At 38.4% G+C, this 25275-nt stretch overlaps 1 protein-coding gene across 1 annotated transcript; it reads left to right on the forward strand.

Moving 5' to 3' along the window:
- The first annotated feature begins 50 nt into the window (after positions 1 to 50).
- LOC122887883 (leucine--tRNA ligase, cytoplasmic-like) lies at positions 51 to 25165 on the forward strand. Its single transcript, XM_044221536.1, has 32 exons — positions 51 to 198; positions 608 to 729; positions 1198 to 1285; positions 1409 to 1489; positions 1880 to 2017; positions 2152 to 2313; positions 2619 to 2731; positions 3084 to 3147; positions 3593 to 3681; positions 3792 to 4017; positions 4314 to 4401; positions 5403 to 5479; positions 8274 to 8327; positions 8481 to 8621; positions 9238 to 9315; positions 9524 to 9609; positions 9915 to 9980; positions 10204 to 10286; positions 11654 to 11792; positions 12260 to 12472; positions 13220 to 13277; positions 13639 to 13702; positions 14962 to 15145; positions 16162 to 16252; positions 16521 to 16661; positions 17472 to 17612; positions 19637 to 19747; positions 19917 to 20027; positions 21298 to 21402; positions 22344 to 22439; positions 22704 to 22836; positions 24056 to 25165. The coding sequence occupies exons 1-32, from the start codon at positions 193 to 195 to the stop codon at positions 24259 to 24261; spliced, it is 3555 nt and encodes a 1184-aa protein (XP_044077471.1). The 5' UTR covers positions 51 to 192; the 3' UTR covers positions 24262 to 25165.
- Positions 25166 to 25275: the final 110 nt, after the last annotated feature.

Genomic DNA, 25275 nt, shown 5'->3' on the forward strand with positions numbered 1-25275 from the left:
TATCTAACGATACGACGCCTGAAAAGTTATACGGACTATATTTCCCAGAAAACCATGCGAGAAGCTGATTGTGGGTGTCATCAGCAAGGCACCGACCGGTGGCGTGGGTCTCCCTTGTCAAATTGGAAACTACTTCTACTGTTCCTTCTGTCTCAACAATTGATTAGTAAATAGCTCGTAATTTGGGTCAAAATGGCGGTACGTCAATCCTCTAATTATCTGCAGTTTAGAATGGTCAATGTTGGTTTAGAGGCAATGGATACGTTATATCTCATTAATTTACTGTAGCTATTAGCTAAGTTAGCTAACATAAGCTAGTTGTCGAGCCAGCTGCAGAAATAGACTTGAAAGAAATCGGACTCAGGTGGACCAAAGATTACAACTGTTTTCTGGTTAAACACGTGTTTAACAGTATTTCTATTATTTTATAATCTATTCTATTCTCGGGTTCTTAACAGTTTCCTTGAAGTGTATTTTTTGTTATGAGATAGATTATATATATATATATATATATATATATATATATATATATATATATATATATATATATACACATATACTGGCTTTTCTCGAATGAATTAACATCTTGCTCGTCATTGTATTTCAGGAGCGGAAGGGAACAGCAAAGTTGGACTTTTTGAGAAAGATTGAGCTAGAGATCCAGGAGAAATGGGAGAAGGAGAGGGCATTTGAGCATGATGCACCAACAACAATTGGGGAAAGCACAAAGTGAGTATCATGAAGAAAGACCTATGTTCTAAGAGTGTTAATCTCTTTCACTCAGTTGACCCAGGAATAGTTCAATATGCAGTTGTAAGACCATCTGTCAAGAAAGCAATTTACATGGATTGCCATACCCAGGAATGTCAGACCAGTTTTTGCAGGTGTACTTCCTTCAACTGATCTCTTCCTGATGCCACTATGAGCACCTAGTGTTCTTAATAGTTATAATAGTAGGTATGTAATGTATTTTTTCTGTTGTTGCTCTTGAGGGGAAAAAAACAAGCCATGCAAGTGTGGGTGAAGCGCTGAGCTTAATTCATGTGGTGCATGACACACCTAGTGTGAGCCTTTGACACTAATGGTTGCTACATGTTAGTTCCCTGTTCCCGGCACTTTGCTCGGAAAAAGATACCAGATATGAAATCCTTTTAGTCTCAACTACATGTTCTGATTAAATGTTTTTTTTCCTTCTAGCAAAAACAAGTACTTTGTCACCTTCCCTTACCCTTACATGAATGGCCGATTGCACCTTGGCCACACGTTCAGCTTGTCAAAGTGTGAGGTAAGTTTGCATACAAAAGCAGACAAATACAAACACTGAGAAAATAACTTCAGTCTGCACTTATGACAGATACTTGAGATGCAAATATTCAACGTACGCTGCTGTTCAACTTTTTTCTTGTAGTTTGCTGTTGGTTACCAGTCTCTGAAAGGAAAGAAATGCCTCTTCCCATTTGGACTGCACTGCACAGGAATGCCAATCAAAGTTAGAGTTGTTGTTTGTTTGTTTGCTTGTTTGTTGTAAGTCCTTCACATAAGTCCTGTGTGTGTAGTTGCAACAATGACATACAGAGGTAGGAGGTAATTTTCGGTATAATAATTGTTGGTATTGCCTTGTAACAAAAATCATTGTATATTCTTTTTGAGGATCTATGATCTGACATAATGTTGCCACTTTTCAATATACAAACACAATATACAAGTTCACCAACTACATTCTTTTCTTAACTTCCCTGCACAATTAAAGTTTAACCAGTACTGCATGTTTACTGATATTCTACTTTATCAACATTTAGTAATTCACACCATCTTCACCCCTCTCACACACACTGCCTTTGCGTTTCTGGTATTCATACATCTGTCTTGTATCCGCCAGGCCTGTGCTGACAAGCTAAAGCGAGAGATGGAGCTGTATGGAAATCCTCCTCAGTTTCCAGACGAGGAGGAAGAAGAGAAGGAGAAGCCAAGGACATGTGATGAAATCATCATCAAGGACAAAGCAAAGGGCAAGAAGGTCAGATCTGAGGGACCAGATTGATGACATTTTCCACATAGGGATGAAAAAATAGACATTTTCTTTTGGTTCAGCGTTCACAAGAGGTGTTTCAATTTAATTATTTTCATCTCCTTTTTCTGTTCTTCTGTTAGAGTAAAGCAGTGGCAAAATCCGGATCCTCCACTTTCCAGTGGGACATTATGAGGTCTTTGGGCCTGAATGACCAGGAGATTGCCAAGTTTGCCAATGCTGAACACTGGCTGGAGTACTTCCCTCCTTTGGCTGTCAAAGACCTCAAAAAAATGGGAGTCAAGGTGACTAACTATAATAATGTAACTCTAGCAAACAACTGTCTTTGTTTTGTTCCTGTACCTATGACCGTTTATGCAGTGAAATATGACAAGTAAATCTATGCTTTGATGTCTATTATTTTTTAAGAGTGAAATACAATTAACCATTGAGCCTTCTTGCAATGTAAGGGGGTTCATTTTTTAAAATATGTGTTAAGAGTTACACACAAGATAACCACAATACCTAGAATTCACCAGAATATATTGGCCCTGAGGATAATTAAATCAGGTTATTCATTTTAGTTGATTGTGCCTAAATCTCTTCACAGGTGGACTGGAGGCGTTCATTCATCACCACAGATGTGAACCCCTTTTATGACTCCTTCGTCAGGTGGCAGTTCGTCACACTGAAGGAGAGAAAAAAGATAAAGTTTGGCAAAAGGTTTGATGGTTTAGAGGTTGCTATATAACTGTTCTACTTGTTCTGTAACACTTTCCTTTCAGCGATATAAAGGAAAGTAGGAAGTGCTGCACATTCTGTAATATGATAATGTCTTACACTTTATCTTTGTTGCTATCACGATCAGTTAAACTGTCTTGCCTGAAACAATGTCTGTACCAATGTCATGTTTTTCCATGGGGTAAAAGCAAAGTGGATATTTAAAAATAAGACATTGGTAGATAGTTAGTTGACATTTGAAGTTTGCCTTTTCTTTTCAGGCAGTTTAATATGATATTGTGGCATTGCGTGTTCCTTCAATAATATAATGTGACTGTCCTTGACTGCTCTGCAGGTATACCATCTACTCCCCCAGGGATGGACAGCCATGCATGGACCATGACAGGCAGACAGGAGAGGTACACTTACCTGGCTCAATGAAATAATGTATTAGTTGTGAAAAACATAATTGTGATATGATTATATATGACCAATTAGGAGTCCTACAGCAAACATTAAAAGGGACTATGTTCTCACAATTTTGCATCACAGACTACATTTGTAATTATTGTTCTTTATTGTACTGCAAATTTACCACACTACCTCACATTCAAAACACTTGACCATGGGATTGCTAGTGACTTTATTTGACTTACCATTTTTGCCTATTCCTGCAGTTTACTGGGGGTGAAGAAAGCTCCACGCATTGAATTTTGTTTGTTTCACTGACATTGGCACAAAATCTTACTGTATCAAGAAAAACAACTAAATCCTTTAAAAACTGTCTCTTATTATGAATTGAGGTGATTTTAGAGCTGTTTTTTTGTTCTTTTTCTACTAACTAACATTTTTCTTTACCTGCAGGGAGTTGGACCTCAGGAGTACACTCTCATCAAGATGAAAATGGTTGAACCATACACAGCAAAATTCAAGTCCAAAGTATTTTATAGCAGGTATCAACGGACACATTTTACATGCCCTTAAGTATAATTCTCATCTTGATAAACACAGAACCACTAACTCTTAATTTGAGACAGAAGTGCTAATGCTATCCCTCCCACAGTGGCATGAAAGGTAAAAACATCTTCCTGGTGGCTGCCACTCTGAGACCAGAGACCATGTTCGGTCAGACCAACTGCTGGGTGAGGCCCGACATGAAGTATGTTGCCTTTGAGACAACCAGCGGAGACATCTTCATCTGCACCAGTAGGTCTGCCAGGAACATGTCTTACCAGGGCTTCACCAAAGAGAATGGAGTGGTGCCAGTGATCATGGAAATACTGGGACAGGTACTAAGTTGGTGTGTTTCTTGCTTATAGCTGCAAATAAATTCAAATTTATTTATGTTTTGCTGTTATTTAATTAAGACTAATGGTATAAGGCAAACCCTATTATCTAATATGATTTAAAAACAGTTTGTATTTCCAGATTTAGACATGGAGTTATCTTTGAATTTAAGAGGCAAATTAGCAGTGTAAAGACAGTTGGGGGGGACAAGGTTTCATGGCTATGGCACAAACAACCTGCAAAACTGATTCCTTTAAATGTATTATTTATGCTCTGCATCATTTTTGTGTCTTTCTAGGATATTCTTGGCTGTGCCCTGAGTGCTCCTCTGACCTCCTATAAGATCATCTATGCCCTGCCCATGCTCACCATCAAGGAGGACAAAGGTATGAGACATGAAGTTAGGAAAGTAATAGTAAGATAGTTTATTCAGTGAGGTTACATTGTTGTATTTATTTACTTATTTATTTATTTCAAGGCAGAAATTTGTCACATCGGTTAAAGTGTCGTAGTTGTTGAAAGGCTTCTTTGCCAGTATTGCACACAGCAGTCAGAGTGCCCTTGAGTGGGGGCACCTTACTTTCTCTTTTTATGTGCTTGAACTTGAGTGAAATGTATCTGACAGTTTGCAAATAGTTCAACAAAAACTACTTGTAATGTGTCAGTGTGCTTATATTTCTCTGTGTTTCAAATAAAGATAATATATTCCAGCTCTTGTTGCTTTAGGTATTACTTTCTGCAGAAAATCTGCACCGAGCTTTATCCCTTATTCCTCCTTGTCTTAGATATTCTTGGAGGAGCTTATGGAAAAGTACTGGGGCATCTCAAAATAGCAGGCCAAGGTCACCATAGAATTTAGAAAGTGCTGTACTGTGATGTCAAACGATGGAAGTAATGGCTGCTTTTTTGCCCTGAGGGAGAACATTTGTAAACATAAAAAATGGATCTAATTGCTCTCAGAGTGGCTCTGTTCTGTTAGAAGTCTGTTTTTCTGGTTTGTTGTGCTTGAGGGGTGTAGTTTGTCCATTTGTTTTCATGTGTCCTGTTGATGAATTTTTGTAAATAGCCTTAATTGAAATGTCAGAATTTCAGTAAGAACGAATCTCTCATGCCCAGTGTGTCGTCCTGTTTTTAAGGGTTATGGAAAGCGATGAGCGAGGGTGAATCTGGGAAGACCTGGGACATTTATCAGTTTCCAGATCATGTTGATTTGTTCTTCCTCTCTTCATAGATAGTTGCTCCATTGTAGCTGCTCGGCAGTTGAAGAAATGTGGTGGCAATGGGCATTTAATAGCTTTGAATGTGTATAATGTACACATTCAAAGCTATTAAACATATTAAACATATTACCTGATTTGCATAAATTTTTATGTGTTATTTTCCTCAGGTACAGGGGTTGTTACCAGTGTACCTTCTGATGCTCCTGATGACATCGCTGCTCTCAGAGACATCAAGAAAAAACAGGTGAGATTACAGAACTTCAACTAAATTTCTACAATGCTGCTAATCAGGGAGCCTTTATACCTCAAATGAAGTCTGCTGCGGAGAAACACAGAAAACAGAGCCCTTCTGAAACTTCAAATTCAATTTTGAAATTAAGATTTTGAAATGTTTTAACAGATTGTGCTTTTAAATGAGTCTGCTGGGCTATTTGCTTAAGTTCAGGTAGACTGAACCCTGGTTCTCCAGGACGATACAAGACCATTTAAAGACATATCCATTGTTTAAGCATGCACTGCATTTTGCATTTTATTAATGTTTTTCTTAATGCTTGCATTTCCAAAAGGCTCACGGGAGAAGTATGGAATTGAGGACAAGATGGTGTTGCCTTTTGAGCCGGTAAGCTGATCTGCTGAAGTCAGTTTGATTTCAGTCCGGTTGCATTGAACCCTCCAATTCTAGTAAAAAGAAAGACACGTGAAACAAATTCAGTCTGAGTTGTTAAATGCAGTCTTAATGTGTGTGTTTGTATATGTGTGTGCACACGTCAGGTCCCTATCATAGAGATGCCAGGTTACGGGAACCTGTCTGCTCCCGGGTGTGTGATGAGCTGAAAATCCAGAGCCAGAATGACAAGGAGAAGCTGGCTGAGGCCAAGGAGAAAGTCTACCTGAAGGGATTTTATGAAGGAGTGAGTCGATTCAGTGTTGTTGTAAAAACAACTACATAGGTCAGCAAAATACATGCCCTCTGCAAACCTCCTGTGGATTTAACTTGGGTTTGAAGCTTGTATGATTTATCTCCCAGACATAAACTAAGTGATTCACAACTTTAAGCTAGACTTAATTATTCATTACCAGAGACCATGTTCGGTCAGACCAACTGCTGGGTGAGGCCCGACATGAAGTATGTTGCCTTTGAGACAACCAGCGGAGACATCTTCATCTGCACCAGTAGGTCTGCCAGGAACATGTCTTACCAGGGCTTCACCAAAGAGAATGGAGTGGTGCCAGTGATCATGGAAATACTGGGACAGGTACTAAGTTGGTGTGTTTCTTGCTTATAGCTGCAAATAAATTCAAATTTATTTATGTTTTGCTGTTATTTAATTAAGACTAATGGTATAAGGCAAACCCTATTATCTAATATGATTTAAAAACAGTTTGTATTTCCAGATTTAGACATGGAGTTATCTTTGAATTTAAGAGGCAAATTAGCAGTGTAAAGACAGTTGGGGGGACAAGGTTTCATGGCTATGGCACAAACAACCTGCAAAACTGATTCCTTTAAATGTATTATTTATGCTCTGCATCATTTTTGTGTCTTTCTAGGATATTCTTGGCTGTGCCCTGAGTGCTCCTCTGACCTCCTATAAGATCATCTATGCCCTGCCCATGCTCACCATCAAGGAGGACAAAGGTATGAGACATGAAGTTAGGAAAGTAATAGTAAGATAGTTTATTCAGTGAGGTTACATTGTTGTATTTATTTACTTATTTATTTATTTCAAGGCAGAAATTTGTCACATCGGTTAAAGTGTCGTAGTTGTTGAAAGGCTTCTTTGCCAGTATTGCACACAGCAGTCAGAGTGCCCTTGAGTGGGGGCACCTTACTTTCTCTTTTATGTGCTTGAACTTGAGTGAAATGTATCTGACAGTTTGCAAATAGTTCAACAAAACTACTTGTAATGTGTCAGTGTGCTTATATTTCTCTGTGTTTCAAATAAAGATAATATATTCCAGCTCTTGTTGCTTTAGGTATTACTTTCTGCAGAAAATCTGCACCGAGCTTTATCCCTTATTCCTCCTTGTCTTAGATATTCTTGGAGGAGCTTATGGAAAAGTACTGGGGCATCTCAAAATAGCAGGCCAAGGTCACCATAGAATTTAGAAAGTGCTGTACTGTGATGTCAAACGATGGAAGTAATGGCTGCTTTTTTTGCCCTGAGGGAGAACATTTGTAAACATAAAAAATGGATCTAATTGCTCTCAGAGTGGCTCTGTTCTGTTAGAAGTCTGTTTTTCTGGTTTGTTGTGCTTGAGGGGTGTAGTTTGTCCATTTGTTTTCATGTGTCCTGTTGATGAATTTTTGTAAATAGCCTTAATTGAAATGTCAGAATTTCAGTAAGAACGAATCTCTCATGCCCAGTGTGTCGTCCTGTTTTTAAGGGTTATGGAAAGCGATGAGCGAGGGTGAATCTGGGAAGACCTGGGACATTTATCAGTTTCCAGATCATGTTGATTTGTTCTTCCTCTCTTCATAGATAGTTGCTCCATTGTAGCTGCTCGGCAGTTGAAGAAATGTGGTGGCAATGGGCATTTAATAGCTTTGAATGTGTATAATGTACACATTCAAAGCTATTAAACATATTAAACATATTACCTGATTTGCATAAATTTTTATGTGTTATTTTCCTCAGGTACAGGGGTTGTTACCAGTGTACCTTCTGATGCTCCTGATGACATCGCTGCTCTCAGAGACATCAAGAAAAAACAGGTGAGATTACAGAACTTCAACTAAATTTCTACAATGCTGCTAATCAGGAGCCTTTATACCTCAAATGAAGTCTGCTGCGGAGAAACACAGAAAACAGAGCCCTTCTGAAACTTCAAATTCAATTTTGAAATTAAGATTTTGAAATGTTTTAACAGATTGTGCTTTTAAATGAGTCTGCTGGGCTATTTGCTTAAGTTCAGGTAGACTGAACCCCTGGTTCTCCAGGACGATACAAGACCATTTAAAGACATATCCATTGTTTAAGCATGCACTGCATTTTGCATTTTATTAATGTTTTTCTTAATGCTTGCATTTCCAAAAGGCTCTACGGGAGAAGTATGGAATTGAGGACAAGATGGTGTTGCCTTTTGAGCCGGTAAGCTGATCTGCTGAAGTCAGTTTGATTTCAGTCCGGTTGCATTGAACCCTCCAATTCTAGTAAAAAAGAAAGACACGTGAAACAAATTCAGTCTGAGTTGTTAAATGCAGTCTTAATGTGTGTGTTTGTATATGTGTGTGCACACGTCAGGTCCCTATCATAGAGATACCAGGTTACGGGAACCTGTCTGCTCCCCGGGTGTGTGATGAGCTGAAAATCCAGAGCCAGAATGACAAGGAGAAGCTGGCTGAGGCCAAGGAGAAAGTCTACCTGAAGGGATTTTATGAAGGAGTGAGTCGATTCAGTGTTGTTGTAAAAAAACAACTACATAGGTCAGCAAAATACATGCCCTCTGCAAACCTCCTGTGGATTTAACTTGGGTTTGAAGCTTGTATGATTTATCTCCCAGACATAAACTAAGTGATTCACAACTTTAAGCTAGACTTAATTATTCATTAACTGGCTATTGGCTACCTGTTCCTACTACTGAAAGACTGAGCAAAACAGCAGGCTGAATTTGCACAACATAACACACACAGGGATTAGAATTTTTATTTTAAATTTTTTGCTAAAACACTGTTTTTCCGTGTCACAACATTATGATATTAGTCATGTTAAATTTTACAAATTCAGCATCCTACTCTGTCAGCAGATTGTAAATTTGAAAGAAATAAGAACTTCCATTAAGGCACAATCTGCAAGGGGCCACGCAACAGCACATTAAGCAGAGCACATTTCATATGTGTACACTGAGTACGCGTCCTCCCACTGAGCAGTTTATGATCATTTGTGATTGTAGAATGCTCTGCAGAGACATGCCCCACATCTTGTTGACAGAACTGCTAGAATTGTGAAAGAAATGCATCAGTATGAATGAAATGTTTCTATGAATGAATTCCTGTCCCAGATCATGCTGGTTCCTGGCTACAAGGGGCAGAAGGTCCAGGATGTGAAAAAACCCATCCAGACGATGATGGTTGATAGAGTAAGACATTCTTTGTTTCTAATGCAAAAAAAAGTTTAAAAAAAGTATATTCAAATAACATGTAGAACAACTTTAAATTCTAACTTTATCCTGGATTGTGTTTGGTGTTTCTTATGTATGTGCCTTGTTAATAGTATCTTATAGTTCATAATATGCCATGTATGATAGATGTTTGATCTATATTTACCTGTTCTGTCCTCGATCACAGGGCGAGGCCATGATCTACATGGAGCCAGAAAAACAGGTCTTGTCGCGTTCAGCTGATGAGTGTGTGGTGGCTCTCTGTGACCAGTGGTGAGTGCCACCTGAAAGCTTTATACTATCAAACTTAAAGTGTGTTCATTAGTGATAGAAAGAAATGATTTGCCCTAAGTGAATCTGAAGCTGCATGGTAGTGTTACTTTTTTTTCTAGAGAGCTAGGTAGCATCTTTTCTTTTTTCTTTTTTTTTTATTCATGCTGGTAATAAAACTTTTAATAAATGATGACAAACTATGGCCTAGATCATTGGAGATGGTCTTCATTTTCAAGCGTAGAATATCTCACACCATTTGGGCTTTCTTTGATTAGCAGTATGCTAATGTTGTATATGTCTTTGAGGTATTTGGACTATGGGAATGCAGAGTGGAAGCAGCAGGCCAATGAAGCCCTCAAGCCTTTGGAGACGTAAGACACTGACCCTTTGACGTACTGAATTCCCTTCCCTCTCATATTTTGCTTTGTGCATTGTTTGTCTGTGCTTGTGGGGGTTCCTGTGAAGGTCTAGGCAATCTAAAATAAATGTAATTACCTTATTCCCAGTAACTATCATGCCAAAGTCTAAAAAGATAAATAACTACATCTACTTCCTGTGATTTTTTTTTAATATGCTCTATTTTGCACTACACAGATTTTGTGAGGAGACCAGGAGAAACTTTGAGGCAACTTTGGCCTGGCTGCAGGAGCATGCCTGCTCTCGTACCTACGGACTTGGTGAGCGTTTGTGAATGATGGTGTCAGGACTGCATTAACTGTTAATATGAGTGACATTATAAAACTTTGTTGCTGCTATCATTGCTGCATATTTTAAAAGTAATATTGTTTCTTGTGTTGAGATTAAATGTACCACCCTGCCAAAGATGAATAGGGCTTAAAGATTTTTTTAACTAGTGTATGACTGATGGTTTTGGTCTATAGATGGAGACAGAGGACTGATGATAAAGCACCTAGCAACAGTCTGCCTCTCTGTTCATACAGGAATAGATGCAGACTGGAGGCCAGCTGGCATAAAGTACAGGCCAGTGCAGTACAGTCAGGCCTGTTGTAGACTCCTACTGTAGAAATCTCCCCACACATTTTCAGAACATGAAGCAAAACGTTTTTACTGTAACGTGCCGATTGTGCAGATTCCTTTCACTTCTCTCTCTCTTGTGGAAGCAAAAAATACTTTTATATTTTCACTTTTTTCATTAACAAACATTGTTTAATAGCTCAAATGTAAAGATGCAAATGAAGTTTGTATTTTTATTTATTAGATCAGAGAGAAAAGATATGTAGATTCAGTTTTTTTCATAGAGAAACATATGAGCCATAGACAGACTGTACCCCAGTCACAAAGCTTATACGCTATGTAAAACTACTAACTTGAGGTTTAAAATAATTGAGAAATGTTTTAAATTAATTATTTGATGTGTTATGTATTGTTTTACTTTTCTTAAGTTCAATTCAAATGAATGGAAAAAATATTGTGTGTAGGTGCATTTATTTTTTTACTTGATTATATCAACATTTCATAATGAATGTTGCTCAGATCTCATATTTATGTAGCTACTGCTTGTGAAAATTAATTACTGCTCAAGCTTTCAGTAATTTTGTGTTTTTAATGATCAAAAGGCATTCACTGGAAACACAAAAACATGAGCTTATTGCATTGGAGGCTGATTGAGTAGTTGGACTTTCATTACCCCCCACACACACACACACACACACACTCTTAAAATTTGAGGAAAAGCGGCAAATCAGTGAGTGAAAAAATAAGTTGCTCATGCTGTCAAAGCAGCAGGTTAGCCTCTTGTGGTTTGGTTTAGTTTAGTTTATTTGACAATAAAGTTTTACATCTCAGCTTGTTTGCCAAGGATTACACAATAAAGCTCAGGACTTCCATTGCGTTAGTGTTTTTCTTGGCACCAGAATGTAACCAGCTTGACAAGATGGCAAATGCAACAAAAGATTGTGTCAGCACAGAGGAGACAACAATTGTCTTTCTTCATAATTTTGTGTCACTTTGTCTGGTTGTGTGCATGTCTTTCTCTGACTCTGAATTTGTGGTTATGTATGTGCACGCCTCCTGGTTACCATAGGAACGCGGCTGCCTTGGGACGAGCAGTGGCTGATTGAGTCACTGTCGGACTCCACCATCTACATGGCTTACTACACTGTAGCCCACCTCCTCCAGGGAGGTGTGCTCAACGGACAGGGAGCCTCACCACTGGGAATCAAGTATGGACACTACTCATATATATATTCACGCTGCGTCTCCTTTCGTCCTTTTCTTTCTGCCTTCAAACAACCATAGACATGGTTCACCTGAGGGAGAAAAGACTCCAATTTAATAACTAAATTTAATCATTTCAAATGACAGGTGTTGCTTTTCAGGCTTTTTTTTTTTAAAGTTGATTTGTTGCTCTGTATTCATCCATGAAATAAAAAAAATAAAAAAAAAATAAAACATTCTCAATGACAAATGCTGCCTTTCAGAAACAGTTTAAAAAAAAAATCTATTTATAGGTCAATATTAATTTAAGTAACCTCAAATCTCTTCCTCAGCACTGAGATAAAGGGGCAATGAGAAGTGACACACAGGCATTTAATTACTTCTTTTCACCTTGCTTCAACCAATACATCCTTCGTTCTACCCTTCACCATTCTTGTTCCTTGTTTTGTTTGTTTTTTTTCCTTTCCCCCAGGCCGGAGCAGATTACCAGAGAGGTGTGGGACTTTATCTTCTTTAAGACGTCTCCTTTCCCCAAGACAGACATCCCTAAAGAGCATCTACAGAGGCTGAGGAGGGAATTTGAGTACTGGTACCCTGTGGACGTCCGTGTGTCTGGCAAAGACCTGGTGCCCAACCACCTGTCTTACTACCTGTACAACCATGTGGCTATGTGGCCCAAAGACAAGTGAGTTTGCCCGCTTGATTGACCAGTACAGAGAGAGAGAGCAAATGATCGGCAGATTAATTGACAATGAAAATAATCGTTTTCTGCAGGCCTACAGACATGCATCTCTGTGTCAGGCATTAGCTTCCTTGGTGCAGCGTGCGCCTCATTGAACGTTGTCAGTTGTCAAGAAAATGTAAAATGTTGAGTTATCCTTACGTGGCGCAAAATTATAGCTTCTTAAACCTTAATCTTAAACTGCCCAGCACTCATGCATCATGCAAAATTCTCTCAATATTATTATCAGCTTTTGGTGGAATTACCTCATGATGATGTGATCATATTGTGTTATTGTTTTTACAAAATTCTGGTCTCCAAATTAACGATTGCAAGGACATTTTAATTAAAAGCTAATGAAATTAGTTATTGAGGTTTTGTTTTACTCATGTGAAGAGAAAGCATAACATTGGAACACAGTTCATTGCATTAGCCATTTGTTTTATTTATTTATATGTGATTTTTGCATGAGTTTGTTTTTATGTAGATATAAATCAATAATAGAAAAATATTCTTATTAATATCATGATAATGATTTTTTATTGCCCAGCAATAAATATATGTGCATTTGTTCTGTTGTGGAAAAGGTATTAGATTTCAAAGGTCTTACAAAGTATTACATTTGATTTTAAAAAGTGAGCATCAACCTTTGATTAGGGTTAATTTGATTATGAAGATGACACCAACAAGAACATTTTCTCTCGTCCACAGTGGGAAGTGGCCACAAGCTGTGCGAGCCAACGGACATCTGCTCCTCAACTCTGAAAAGGTGTGTCAAATATTAATGGCAGGAAATATTATATTGGTATATATTAGTATTTATCTCTTAATTTGTTTTTAAGGTCTGGTCCCATCTGATGTGGTCTGGGTTGTTTGACTACTGACAGAATTGAACATTAAGTAACAATATATTATGTTTTGCTGCAAACCTTTGTATTTAAAAACATGTCAGTAAATAAGTAGCGTCTCATGCCATTAAGAATTTTAACTACTGTGTGTGCTGTTGATTCACACTGCAAACACACAATATGTGACTGGTGGTTTTATTCCACTATGCTTTGTAAGGAACTTGTGTGTGTGGGCGTGCTTGAAAGATTCTGGCTGCTAACATCTGTTTTTCTATTCATCAGATGTCCAAATCAACTGGAAACTTCCTCACTCTCACCCAAGCCATTGACAAGTTCTCAGCAGACGGTACACTCAGTTTCTTCTTGATTTATCTCCCTCCTGTTTGTTGTCTTTTACTCTTCTCCTCTCGTCATTTTCTTTCAGTATCTCTTGTCATGTTTCATTGAAACATTGGGAGAAAAACACAATAGGTGTAGATCTAGAACAGATTAAAATGTGTTTTCATAGTTCATGGGCCATTACACTTGATTGTACTAAAAGCATATTTTATCCCGTGGATATGAGCTGTTATTTTATATATATATATATATATATATATATATATATATATATATATATATATATATATATATATATATATATATATATATATATATATATATAATTTATTATCATTATTATATTTTTTTTGCATCATCGTCATTCCAGAAAGGCAATAGCTCCTGTTGGTCTCTCAACATGGAATCAAGATGCAGAGGAAAGAAGAAAAGCATAGACTCTAAATCAAATATTTATAGGAACATGAGAGGAAGACAAGATTTTCCATGAGGAGTTGTGAGACCAAGACCAAAAACTTGATGTGGCAGAATTTGTTTCTGAAAATGTCATTTAAAACAAAAGCCTTATGTTTGGGGGGTCCTGTTTGGCATAATTGATAATGATAATCTATTTTGGAGAACTTGAGTCTTATGATGTTCATCTCCATATGTTTATTTGGTTTTCTAGCTATGGTTATCTGATCTTTTTCATCTATACCTGGTAGGGACAAAGATTGACCCTGGTATCCCTCCTGCCCTCAGTATACATCAGGATTAGTCGATCCATCCATTTTTGGTTTTATTTTGTTGTTTTTTTTCTCTGTGTTTTTTTATGTTGTGAACATGCTGAATAATAGATAGATGTGCCTGTTGTGTCTCAAGAAGCTGTCCTGCCATGGAAGTAAAGAACTTCATGGTCTGACAGCAGATAGACGTATTAAGTTGACTACCTGTCTAAGAGCTTGGAGTGATGTCTGCTGGGTATTTGAAGTTTTCTCAGACTGTGAAATTTTCCACAAAGCCTCTGAACTTCACCTGGTTGTCGAGAAGTATTTTGCAGAAGAGAATAGAAGTGCTATGTTCAGTGTTTGCCTGTGTGCGATCCAATTAATGGGACCCATATTGTTGGATATTTAATTCGAGAAAATTACAAAGGCAATGGTAAGAATAGAGGCGTCTGCTATGCAAGGTTTTTACAAATCAACTTCAAACACGTTATATTGCACCTGTTCTGTAGGTCCCTGTACTTCCTGCTGTTTTAACACAACTCTTCATTTCCTCTCTCAGGTATGCGTCTGGCTCTAGCCGATGCCGGGGACACAGTGGAGGACGCCAACTTCGTAGAGACCATGGCTGACGCTGGCATCCTGCGCCTCTACACCTGGGTGGAGTGGGTGAAGGAGATGATTGCCAACCAGAACAACCTGAGGACAGGTCCTGCAGTCACTTTCAACGATCGGGTCTTTTCCAGGTAGATTCAGGAATTAATTAAGAGGGGGTAGTATGGGTTGACAGGTACCAAGATCTATAGCTCTCATAAATTGAGGAAAACCTATCACATTAAGCAAAGACATATACATGGGTTTTGAGATCATGGAGACGGGGAATACAGAGCTGAATTTCATCTTTGATAACTCAACATCTTTGAACAATAGGGTCTTTGCCATGTCAATGGATGCAGGAATAGACATGATGGATGGATTGGTAGTTAAATTTATAAACAGAAATGTGTGCTTGAAATAATTTAGAATTTTTATTAATTTCTTTTTTTAATCAATCGATCAATTGTTGAGTCTGTAAAGTGTCCAGAAATAAGGTCAAATGCCCATTGTAAGACTCAGTCCCCAAAGTGTCATCTTCCAATTACTTTTATTTTCTGAATAAGAGTTAAAAAAAATCCAAAAAAATTTAGATTATATATTTGTTAAATGAGATAAAGAAATGCTGCAAATGCTCAAATTGGTGAAACCGAAACCTACAAATGTTTGGAATTTTACTCCGATAAATTACTTAATTGGTTAAGGGATTAATCTATTATTACAATTATTGTTGATTAATTTTCAATCAACTACTCGATGGGTCGACAAATCATTTCAGCTCCAGTCTATGTTGAGCAGGAATAGAATATTAATACCATGTTTAGCACTGGTCAGATACATTGGTTTACATACAAGGTCGTAAAGTACCTTTTTTAATTTATTAAAGTGACTCTATTTCTCTTTACGTTGTATTGCAGTGTGATTTCATGAGCTTTGGTGAATTGATGTTTTTTGAAGAGTAAAAATATTATATGCTGTGGCCAGTTGGCACTTTATAAGCAAAAAATTAAACCAGGCAAATAGAAATAAGTGAGTCCTTCAGAGTTTGGATGGTTCCCTTGGAAAATCCTGACCTCCTGACCTATTTCGCTCCGTGCTTTTCAGTGCTGAAAAGTGAATGGTAAACTGACTTTGCAGACTGATTGAAAGGATTTTGTGTCCTGTCTAGCGAGATGAATGCAGGCATCTTGAAGACAGAGCAGCACTATGACAGGATGATGTACAAGGAGGCTCTGAAGAGTGGCTTCTTTGAGTTTCAGGTAAATAAAAGGTCCTTTTATTAAAAAAAAACTCTCTCTAATATTCTCTTAATCATCTTTATATTTTAAAGAGAAGCATGCTTTTCATCCTCCTTAAGCATTTAATGAGATGATATTATGGACACGGCAGTGACAGAGCATAACGTGACTGAGGATTCAAATCTCATCCTGAGTATGCGGTGAATTCACTGGATTGAAGATAGTGTCTGTGATAGTTTAGGAATGATGATGATGATGACCTTTAAACTGTTTTTATGTATGTGTGCAGGCAGCCAAAGATAAATATCGTGAGCTGGCTATCGAGGGCATGCACAGAGACCTTGTCTTCCAGTTCATAGAGAAACAAACTCTGCTGCTGGCCCCCATCTGCCCACACCTTTGTGAATACACCTGGGGTCTGCTGGGCAAGGTAAGAAACTGAGGATTTGGCATCATAATGTGGGTTTCATGTTCTGAGTTGCCTGTGTGCTCTGACTGTGGGTTTAAATGTCATCTTCTCGTCCCTTCTGTCTTCCGCGTTCATTTCCCCAGTATGCTTTCAAGTAATACAGAAATGCAGTATGAAAGACACATTACAACTTCCTGTTTTCATTTTCATTCATGAATACACCTGTGATCAACAAGCTAAGAAACATACTTCATGTAGGTCTGCAGTAGCGCTGGTCCCACTGCTCATCTACCTTTTGTAAAATGGATACTAACACACACACACACACACACACACACATTCCCTCTGTTGATGTACATGTCCACCAGGAGCCTGTCTTCACACTATGGGCTTCTTCTTCTCATCAGTATGAAAGGAATGCACACACTGTTGCTCACTCCCAACAGCACAGAGAGCCGAGAATATTTTTAACACTCAAATTTATGAATATGAAAGAGTGCTGCTGCGCTGGAGATGGTTTTTCAGTTGTCGCCTAGCAACAACAAAGGCCCCACAACTCCAATCATGTGTTCAGCACCGCTAGCTAAAGAGCTAAGAGGCACTCAGTGGACACAGAGGTACACAGACATCAGTCTGGGATTCGTACATGTACCCAGTTAATATGGTGTGTGTGCCTAGTTTTCTTCTGAAGGTGGTGTGACCTCTGGCTGTGTAGTTAATAGGATTCTAAAGCTCCGGTGGACCTCAGACTTTTGTTTTTTTCATTCTCCACACAAAAGACTTCTTGCATTAACAACAGTCTTTTCCCTTCACTCATCTGACCCCCGATAGACCGGTTCTCTGAGGAAGGCATCGTGGCCTGTGACAGGTCCAGTTGACGAGATTCTGATCCGTTCCTCTCAGTACCTGATGGAGACAGCACACGACCTCCGGCTGAGACTTAAAGCATACATGCAGCCCCCCAAAAGCAAAGTAAGAAATGTGCCTGTGTTGTTTCACACGCTTCACTGCCACTGTCCTTCTCTGCTATAATGGCTTTTTTAAGTAATTGTGAAAATGAATAGTGATTTCAGAATTGCTTTATTTTTTATGAAATCAAACACTTGTCTCGAAGTGCATTAAGTGTGGTAATTAAATCGGAGGCAGCGTTTGAGTCTTTTCTCCCTCAGGTGTTGTTTAACAGTTTTGTGATTGTTTGATGGGAAGAACACTGAGGCAGAAAATAATACAAACAGCACAATAAGAACCTTGAAAATATCAGGCAGCATGCTGAAAGTAGAGTTGGGGTTCAGTAACATTTTATCATGTCTGGATCCAGTATACAATCTGTTTATCAAATCTGAATCCTTTCAAGTCACTTATTGAATCTATTTAGGTTTATAAATAACTAGACTAAAAACTCAAATCAATAATTAAAAGTCAAGCTTTGTTGAATAGCATTTGCTATTTAGATAAATGATTACCTGGATTTTTTATACTTTGCTCTTTGCTAATTAAAAAGAGAGAGAAGGTAGTTGTACTCTGAGCTTAACAAAACTATGTATTTTACTTGCTTTTAATGGATAAAAAACCCCAGCTATTTCAGGTATAAAAGAGTTGCCTTCTTACTGACTGACATGCATTTTTCTTCTTGAAGACTGCTTAGAAATTATTTTTTGAACAAAAAATGAGGTCTAGTTGAATCCTGCTCTCTGTGTATTTAGTATAGTATTTTTTCCATTCCCAGGCAAGTTTCACTGGCCCTGTGTCAAGCATGCATACAAAATATGAAGGATGATTTCACCAATATGAATCACCTTTTTAATGGTCCGCACCCCACAGTTCGACACATAGCATTTGTAGATTATTGATGTTGTCTCCCTTTTTCCTCGCCACAGCATCCTGTAAATTGAATGTGTAAATATAGAGGCTGTCTGATGCCCCTTCAGGCAAATTTATTTGTCATATGGGGCTATATGACTATCCCTTTAGATACACTTGAAGATTTAAGTCTGTGTTGTGTTCACAGCAGGAAAGTTAGCCCATTGTTGGTTAATAGTTTGGCACTTCGATAAGTCGCTGTAGGCAGCTGGGAGAAAAGAAAACAAGTATTGACAAGATTTGAGACAGCCGATATCTCAGGCTTCCAGGCCACTGTTATCGATTTGCTGCAATTGTTTTGTTGCCATGGAGGCAAGATGGAGGGATGATGGGAAAAGAGGACTTTGTGACTGTGCAAATGGAGCCAGGACAGTGTCTTTAAATTTTGGCATTGAAAATAAAAAACTGAAAAAACCGAAAAAAGAAAAATTGGCATTGAAACACAAAAAATCAAAAAATGTTCATATTGGCACTGAAAAAAGTTCCAATGAAAAATAAAATACAGACATTCCAGGCAAAATCCAAGCTTCCAGTAAAGAATGAATGTAAATCACTTGTTCATTTTTTGACCATCTCTTTTTTGACCTCCATATAAAAGTCTATATTTTATGTGACCTGTGGAGATAAAACTTCCTGCACCAACACAATGCAATGTATACCTTCAGTCCAAGTAACATGAATAACACCAAAACTGGAGTTTCTGCAATAGCATTGAGACAGTAAAGGTAGTATGACTTGCCACTGCAAAGTTAAAATGTTTTTTCTTTGCACGATATCTCTATTAAGCAGCGTTACCTAATTTCCATACTGTTTAATTTATAGTGGTAATACATTATCGCATCAAGACTCATTTGTGGAAACACACACACAGTACAGGACTAGAGTAGACTTGACAACTGTCACATAAAATAAGTTCACAGATTCCCGTCTTCATTTTAGAAGATCACACACAGAAAAACAGCTTGCTTCTTGAATAATCCAAACACACTGTTTTCTTCCCATTGAGGCCACCCCTGAAATATATGCTGTCACTGTACTGAATAAAAGCAAAATCATCAAAGTCTTATGTACCTGCCTTTATGGATAAATTAGATAAATTTGAAATGCTCCTTTTTTATATGCTGTTTTTCCTACAGAAAGGTGACTCAAAACCCCCAGCCAAACCCTCCCACTGCACCATCTACGTTGCCAAGAGCTACCCTCCATGGCAGCACAGTGCCTTATCCCTGCTCGGCAAGCACTACAAGGTGAGAAACAAATGCACAACCTAACATTCACATACACAGCAGTAATCTTTTACATGTGTTCTGTACAAAAGTACAGGAGTCCATAGCGTAGTGATGCAATGAAATACTTACTCCTGTGTCTGGTTTCTTTGCGTATCTTACCCGTCTTTTTTTCTTGTTGTCTGTCCAGAGCAACAACGGAGCTCTTCCAGATAACAAAGTGATAGCGAGCGAGTTGGGAGCCCTGCCTGAACTGAAGAAATACATGAAGAGAGTCATGCCATTTGTAGCCATGGTCAAGGTAAATCTGGAGGAAGTTGGGGTAACAGTGTAGTAGCGTTTATGTGTCTGTGTAAAAGCACATCCTGTCGCCTCTCCACCCTTCTATACCTCTAACATCGGCAATGAATCAATGCATATTTGGCATTTTCGTGATTATTTTTTTTAAAATTATAAATATTGAATTTAATGCCAGCATTCTACACGTATTTGCCCACATAGTTCTTTTTTGTGTTTTTTTTGCCTCTGCATTGTTCGAGTTGAGTTTGTTTACCGCCTAAGAAGCTATTTACTCAACTTTTCCGTAAAGATAAGCCTATCTTTTGTTTTTGCGCACAGCATAGATTGGAGTCTGCATCTTCAAAAGCAGGGTTTTTTTAATTTAGTTTTTTTTATTCCTCTATGTGTTGAACAATGACAAAACTGTAGCTAATGTGACTGTAGTAACAGTTTGAACAGTGTTATATTGAAATTCCAAAGGAATTTCAGGAATACTTGGTCTGCAGAGAATAATGTGTTTATTGACTGAGTACAAAACACACTTTTGTCCAAAATTCTTTTCCCCTCCTATGACATTGCAAACCGTATCACTTCTAGTTAAGGTGTTCTTTTGATCTTTTGGATATCAGCTTTCACTAAATACATCTGGGCATGACAGGATGGGAAAAAAGACAAAAAAATTAAATTAAATTAAAGTGTCACTGCAGTTATTGTTTCTGTTACATTGAGTTATATATACACTTAAGGTCAAGTTGCTAATGAATGATCAGAGGCACGATGCTTATTAAAATTGTAATTGTCATATTCCCCAGGTGCCCAAGGCTTTGTTCAGGTGTAGCTGTTTCACTGCAGTGATCAAACAGAATGAAACTAATAAATAGTCATCGTGAGCTTTTGTGTTCGTCCATGGTTTGTCTCTCAAGCTGGTCTTTCAGCTTTAAAGTTGTTTTCTCTCCCAGCTGTCCTCGTCTGATGGTTTGTTTTGGCATCTTTGTCAAGCTTTTTTTCCCTTAATAATCTCATGGTGGCAGCATCAGCATAACAATGAACTTTGAGCGTAGTGCTCAATTACAAACTAAAATCTGATTTCTTCAGTAGGTGGATGATATATTGCATTTCTTCCTATTCTTCTAACTGCTGACTTGTCAGAATATTTAGCAAATTGAAACTGAATGTTAACTTACTGTTTATTGTTCAGGAGAGTTCAGATTATTTATTAATTCATGTCTGTGATTCATGCTTGTATTGTATGCTTGATTCTGAAGGTTTGGGTTCTGCTTTGTATTCTGTAGGAGAACCTGGAGAAGAACGGGCCCAGGGTCTTGGATCTGGAGCTGGAGTTTGATGAGCGGGCAGTTCTGATGGAGAACCTGGTCTACTTAACCAACTCTCTAGAGGTATTTTTTTGTGATCCAACACAAAATCAGACATGACATTTAAGGCTTACTCACTCAAAAAGTGTCTGTCCCAACAAAAACACACCTGAGGCGTCTGCATTTTTGTGAGCTCAGAGTTGAACAAAGCTGGCAATGGAATACTAAATTTGTGAGGTTAGACCACAACCCCAAGCAGCAAAAAACATTTGAGCTCTAGCAGTATTTTATAACCCTCTCAAATGTGAGCAATAAACTGAACAAGTTAGCTTGATTAGGTTCTGTTTGTCGTCATATAAATGTCAAGCTGCAGTTGCAGCATTTTGGTTTCCTCAAAAATACCTTTAAAGCTGAGTTTCACTACTTCTGCAAGTCAGTTGAGACAATCCTGAGCTCAGTTGTCAGTCGAGAAAGCCCTTAATTCTTTTGTCTGCACAGAAGCTTAGCCGAGCCAAAAAGTAAAACCAAGTCCCAAAGATACTTCTGTGAAACCAGCACAGATTTAACCACAGAAAAGGAGAATTGTACATAATTTACGACAAACTAATACCCTGAATCCAATTCCCATGTTTCTGATCATCTAAAAAATAAGCTGCCACACAAAAGGCAAAATGATACAGAAATATGCTGTATCATGTAGGACTGAAAAAGGGTGATGTATCACTTACCTCACAAACTAGCAGTATGAATGGGGTTCGACTGATTTGAAAGTGATACACCACCTTAAATCTGTCTTTTGAGAAAAACTACTTTACAATCCTGTTAACTGTGCAATCTCAAATTGAAATTCCATTCCTGATTGGATGTGTGACAGATTAGTGTAAAGCCAGATATTAAGGTCTCTGATCACTGCAGGAGCTTCGTTAACACCACCAGCATTTGCCAGTGTGCATACCAAACACACCTGTACACACTATGTGCCGATCCTGATTATTGTTCTTTTTCACATCGTTCCTCCTCTACAGTTGGAACAGATAGACGTCTTGTTTGCATCTGAGGCTGATGACAAAGTGAAGGAGGACTGTTGCCCAGGGAAACCATTTAGTGTTTTCAGATCAGAGGTAAATGCTTTTGGCTGTGTGTTGGCTGCTCTCAAAGCAGGCTGTGTGTGTGTGTGTGATTGTGTGTTAGAGGATAAATGTAAGCTAAATTTTTTTCTGTTTGCAAATTCGCAGTATGTTATGTCTGTGCATTTTTGTCTCTGTAGGTGCTTGTTTAACTGTGTGCATCCCTTCTGCAGGAGTGTTTTTGTGTCCCTGTTGTACGCTCAAATCGACAATTAAATTGCTTGTTTGTGCATTTGTGTCATTCCTCTGTCTACCCAGCCTGGAGTGTGTATTTCTCTGGTCAACCCTCAGCAGTCCAACGGCCTGTTTACTACAAAGGTTGACATCCGACAGGGGGACAGCAGAGACAGCATCATCCGTAGGCTAGCCAAGGTCAACAGACTCATCAAAGGTTAGTAAGATAAATGGATGTAGGACGGTGTAGTCCCTCATTCGTCCAGGAGTGTTCTATCGTAGAAAAGGTTTCAGTCGATCACAATTGATCAGAATTGAGAATGACTTCCGGATGGGAGCCGAAACGTCTTGATTCTGAAAACAGTATCCAGATGACTACGACTGAAACCTTTTCTACGATATAAATGGATGTACAGCAGAAATTCATAAATTAAAAACACCTACTACTAGCTTTTTCCATAACGTTAACAGTTGTGCTTTTCTGTGCTATTACTGTAAACCGCCTAATGCAGCCTGATTAGTCAGCTCACAAAAAAAAGTGGTTTACGTCATATCAGAGCTGGGCAGCATGTCCTGAAATTTAGATCACTACGGTAAAGGGTGTAACAATATGTATAATGCTATATACAGAAATTTTTCTGCTTTATTTCAATAGCATGTGATTTGAATGCAAGATGAGGGATGATGGCAGCTGAAGTTATGATCACTTAACTGTTAGCTCCTTACATACTGTGAATCCAATGCATCCACCACTATCTTAAAGCCATCTGTCTCAGCAATTTTGCTAGGTGCCAGGTCATTACATAAATGCAGTTATGTTGTGCAATATCCATCCACATTTGGCTTTAACCATCATTATATCCAAAACCAAGCTATGTGGTTCATGTGATTACAATTTACACCCATTCTATATTGGTAAAAATGGTAAATACCAGTATGCTGCCTGCACCAGCCACCCTTCATCATATTTGCGTAAGCAATTTCAGAAAGCATTCCACTCAGATTGTAACAACACCAGACGCTCTGCTTTCTCAGAGTGGTTGCTTCTCAGCTACTCCCTATTGTCTTTCATGTTTTAAGTGTTCTATTTTTTAAGATGCTGGCAGATTTAAAAATAAAAAACAGATTAATGTTGAAGTACATTAGCTCATGTAAGAGCAGTTCAATATGTGAGGCAATTTGCTCTGTGGTCTGTTCTCCTTTCACTCCTCTCCTTTCTGCCTATAACTTCTTACCTCTTCTTCCATCCTCCCCACTCTCTTCTCTTCATCCTCATCTCCTCCATCACTTTCCCTGCCATCATTTCATCGCTCCTATATCTCATTTCCACCACTTTCCCTCTTATTCTGTATTTATTTCATCCCTTTCTTTCTTCCTTTTCTCTGTCTGTCTCTCACCTCTGACCCCTCTGACTCTGCCTTCCTCCCCTCCACCAGATCTGTCCAAAGTGAAGTTGATGAGGTACGAGGACCCCGTGCTGGGGCCACGCCGGGTGCCCATCCTGGGACACGAGGAACAGGGCAAGCTGCCCATCTCCAACAAATCTGTGTTCAACATCAATCTGGAGGAGAAGAGGGTCACTCTGGCTGACAACGGCCTCACTGTGGATGTCGGGGACAGTTTGGTTTATCTGGTTCATTAGAGTAACATTCGGTCCCTCACTCACACACACACAGGCACATTCAGCAGTGAATCATTGTGAAAGGTTCGAATGCATCATGAAATGTTACAATAAAATGGCCCAGAGCCATAAAACTCAAAAGTATAGTTTATATAAGTATGTTTGTATAAGTATGTAAGTTATGTTTCTGTACTGCACCATTTGCTACTGCACATGGTGTTAGATTTGACAGATGTACTGGTTCTCACTGTTTTGCACATTTTCACTGCTGAATGCGACCTAAGAGAATATCTGAAACTTATGAGACCTGAAAATTGTGCTTCTTCCTTTAAAAAAAGATGGTGGGTTTGGTCTGCCCAAAACAGATGGTTCATACCCACTGATAAGACTAAGACTATTGGACGTTTGTACTTAAATTAGGTTCTTTAATGGTGTGAGAAAAATTTCCAATTTTGAAAATATCCCAAACCTTCCCTTAAAGATTTGGTATGGGAGAATAACACCAGAATTTGTATTCTGTTCCGTCTTTTCTTCATCTATTAGATTAAAGTTGAATCTTGTAATTTTTCTCCATAGGACATACTTTTTCCTGTTTGATATGATGCACAATAAATAAGTAACTATCTGTATAATGAAGCTTTTAAAGTTTTTTTTTCTGAAAGCAGAAAACAAACCACCACATCCTGTTTTTTTGGCCAAACACTTATGTTATTACATTGTGAGACTGCTCCTGCATCCTCCTGAATGCCTGATGTATTCATATAGATGGTAATGTGTCTGCTGTGCTGTTTTATACATCAAAGGTGAGGCCTATCGCTCCCTCATATTTTGTCAGCCTGACAGACAGCTTTCCTATTTTCTAGCCAAGGATGGTGCTTGTCTGACTTGTGCTTTTCCAGAGAAATAATAAAACATGAAATATTCAGCCTCCTTGTTTCTTGCTTCTCTCTCTCCATGCTGTTTTATTTCTTCTAGGGACATGAATAAGACAACTGTTCCCCACAAGAATAAGAGTCATGATAAATGTGTGTCATG

This window comes from Siniperca chuatsi, linkage group LG14 (genome assembly GCF_020085105.1).
Source record: "Siniperca chuatsi isolate FFG_IHB_CAS linkage group LG14, ASM2008510v1, whole genome shotgun sequence".
Taxonomy (NCBI): domain Eukaryota; kingdom Metazoa; phylum Chordata; class Actinopteri; order Centrarchiformes; family Sinipercidae; genus Siniperca; species Siniperca chuatsi.

Excerpts from the sequence above, each read along its gene's own strand:
- LOC122887883 (XM_044221536.1), top strand. Across the intron at positions 8,622-9,237 it reads TGAAGGGATTTTATGAAGGA|ATCATGCTGGTTCCTGGCTA; the intron begins GTGAGTCGATTC and ends TTCCTGTCCCAG. Across the intron at positions 21,403-22,343 it reads ACTTAACCAACTCTCTAGAG|TTGGAACAGATAGACGTCTT; the intron begins GTATTTTTTTGT and ends CCTCCTCTACAG.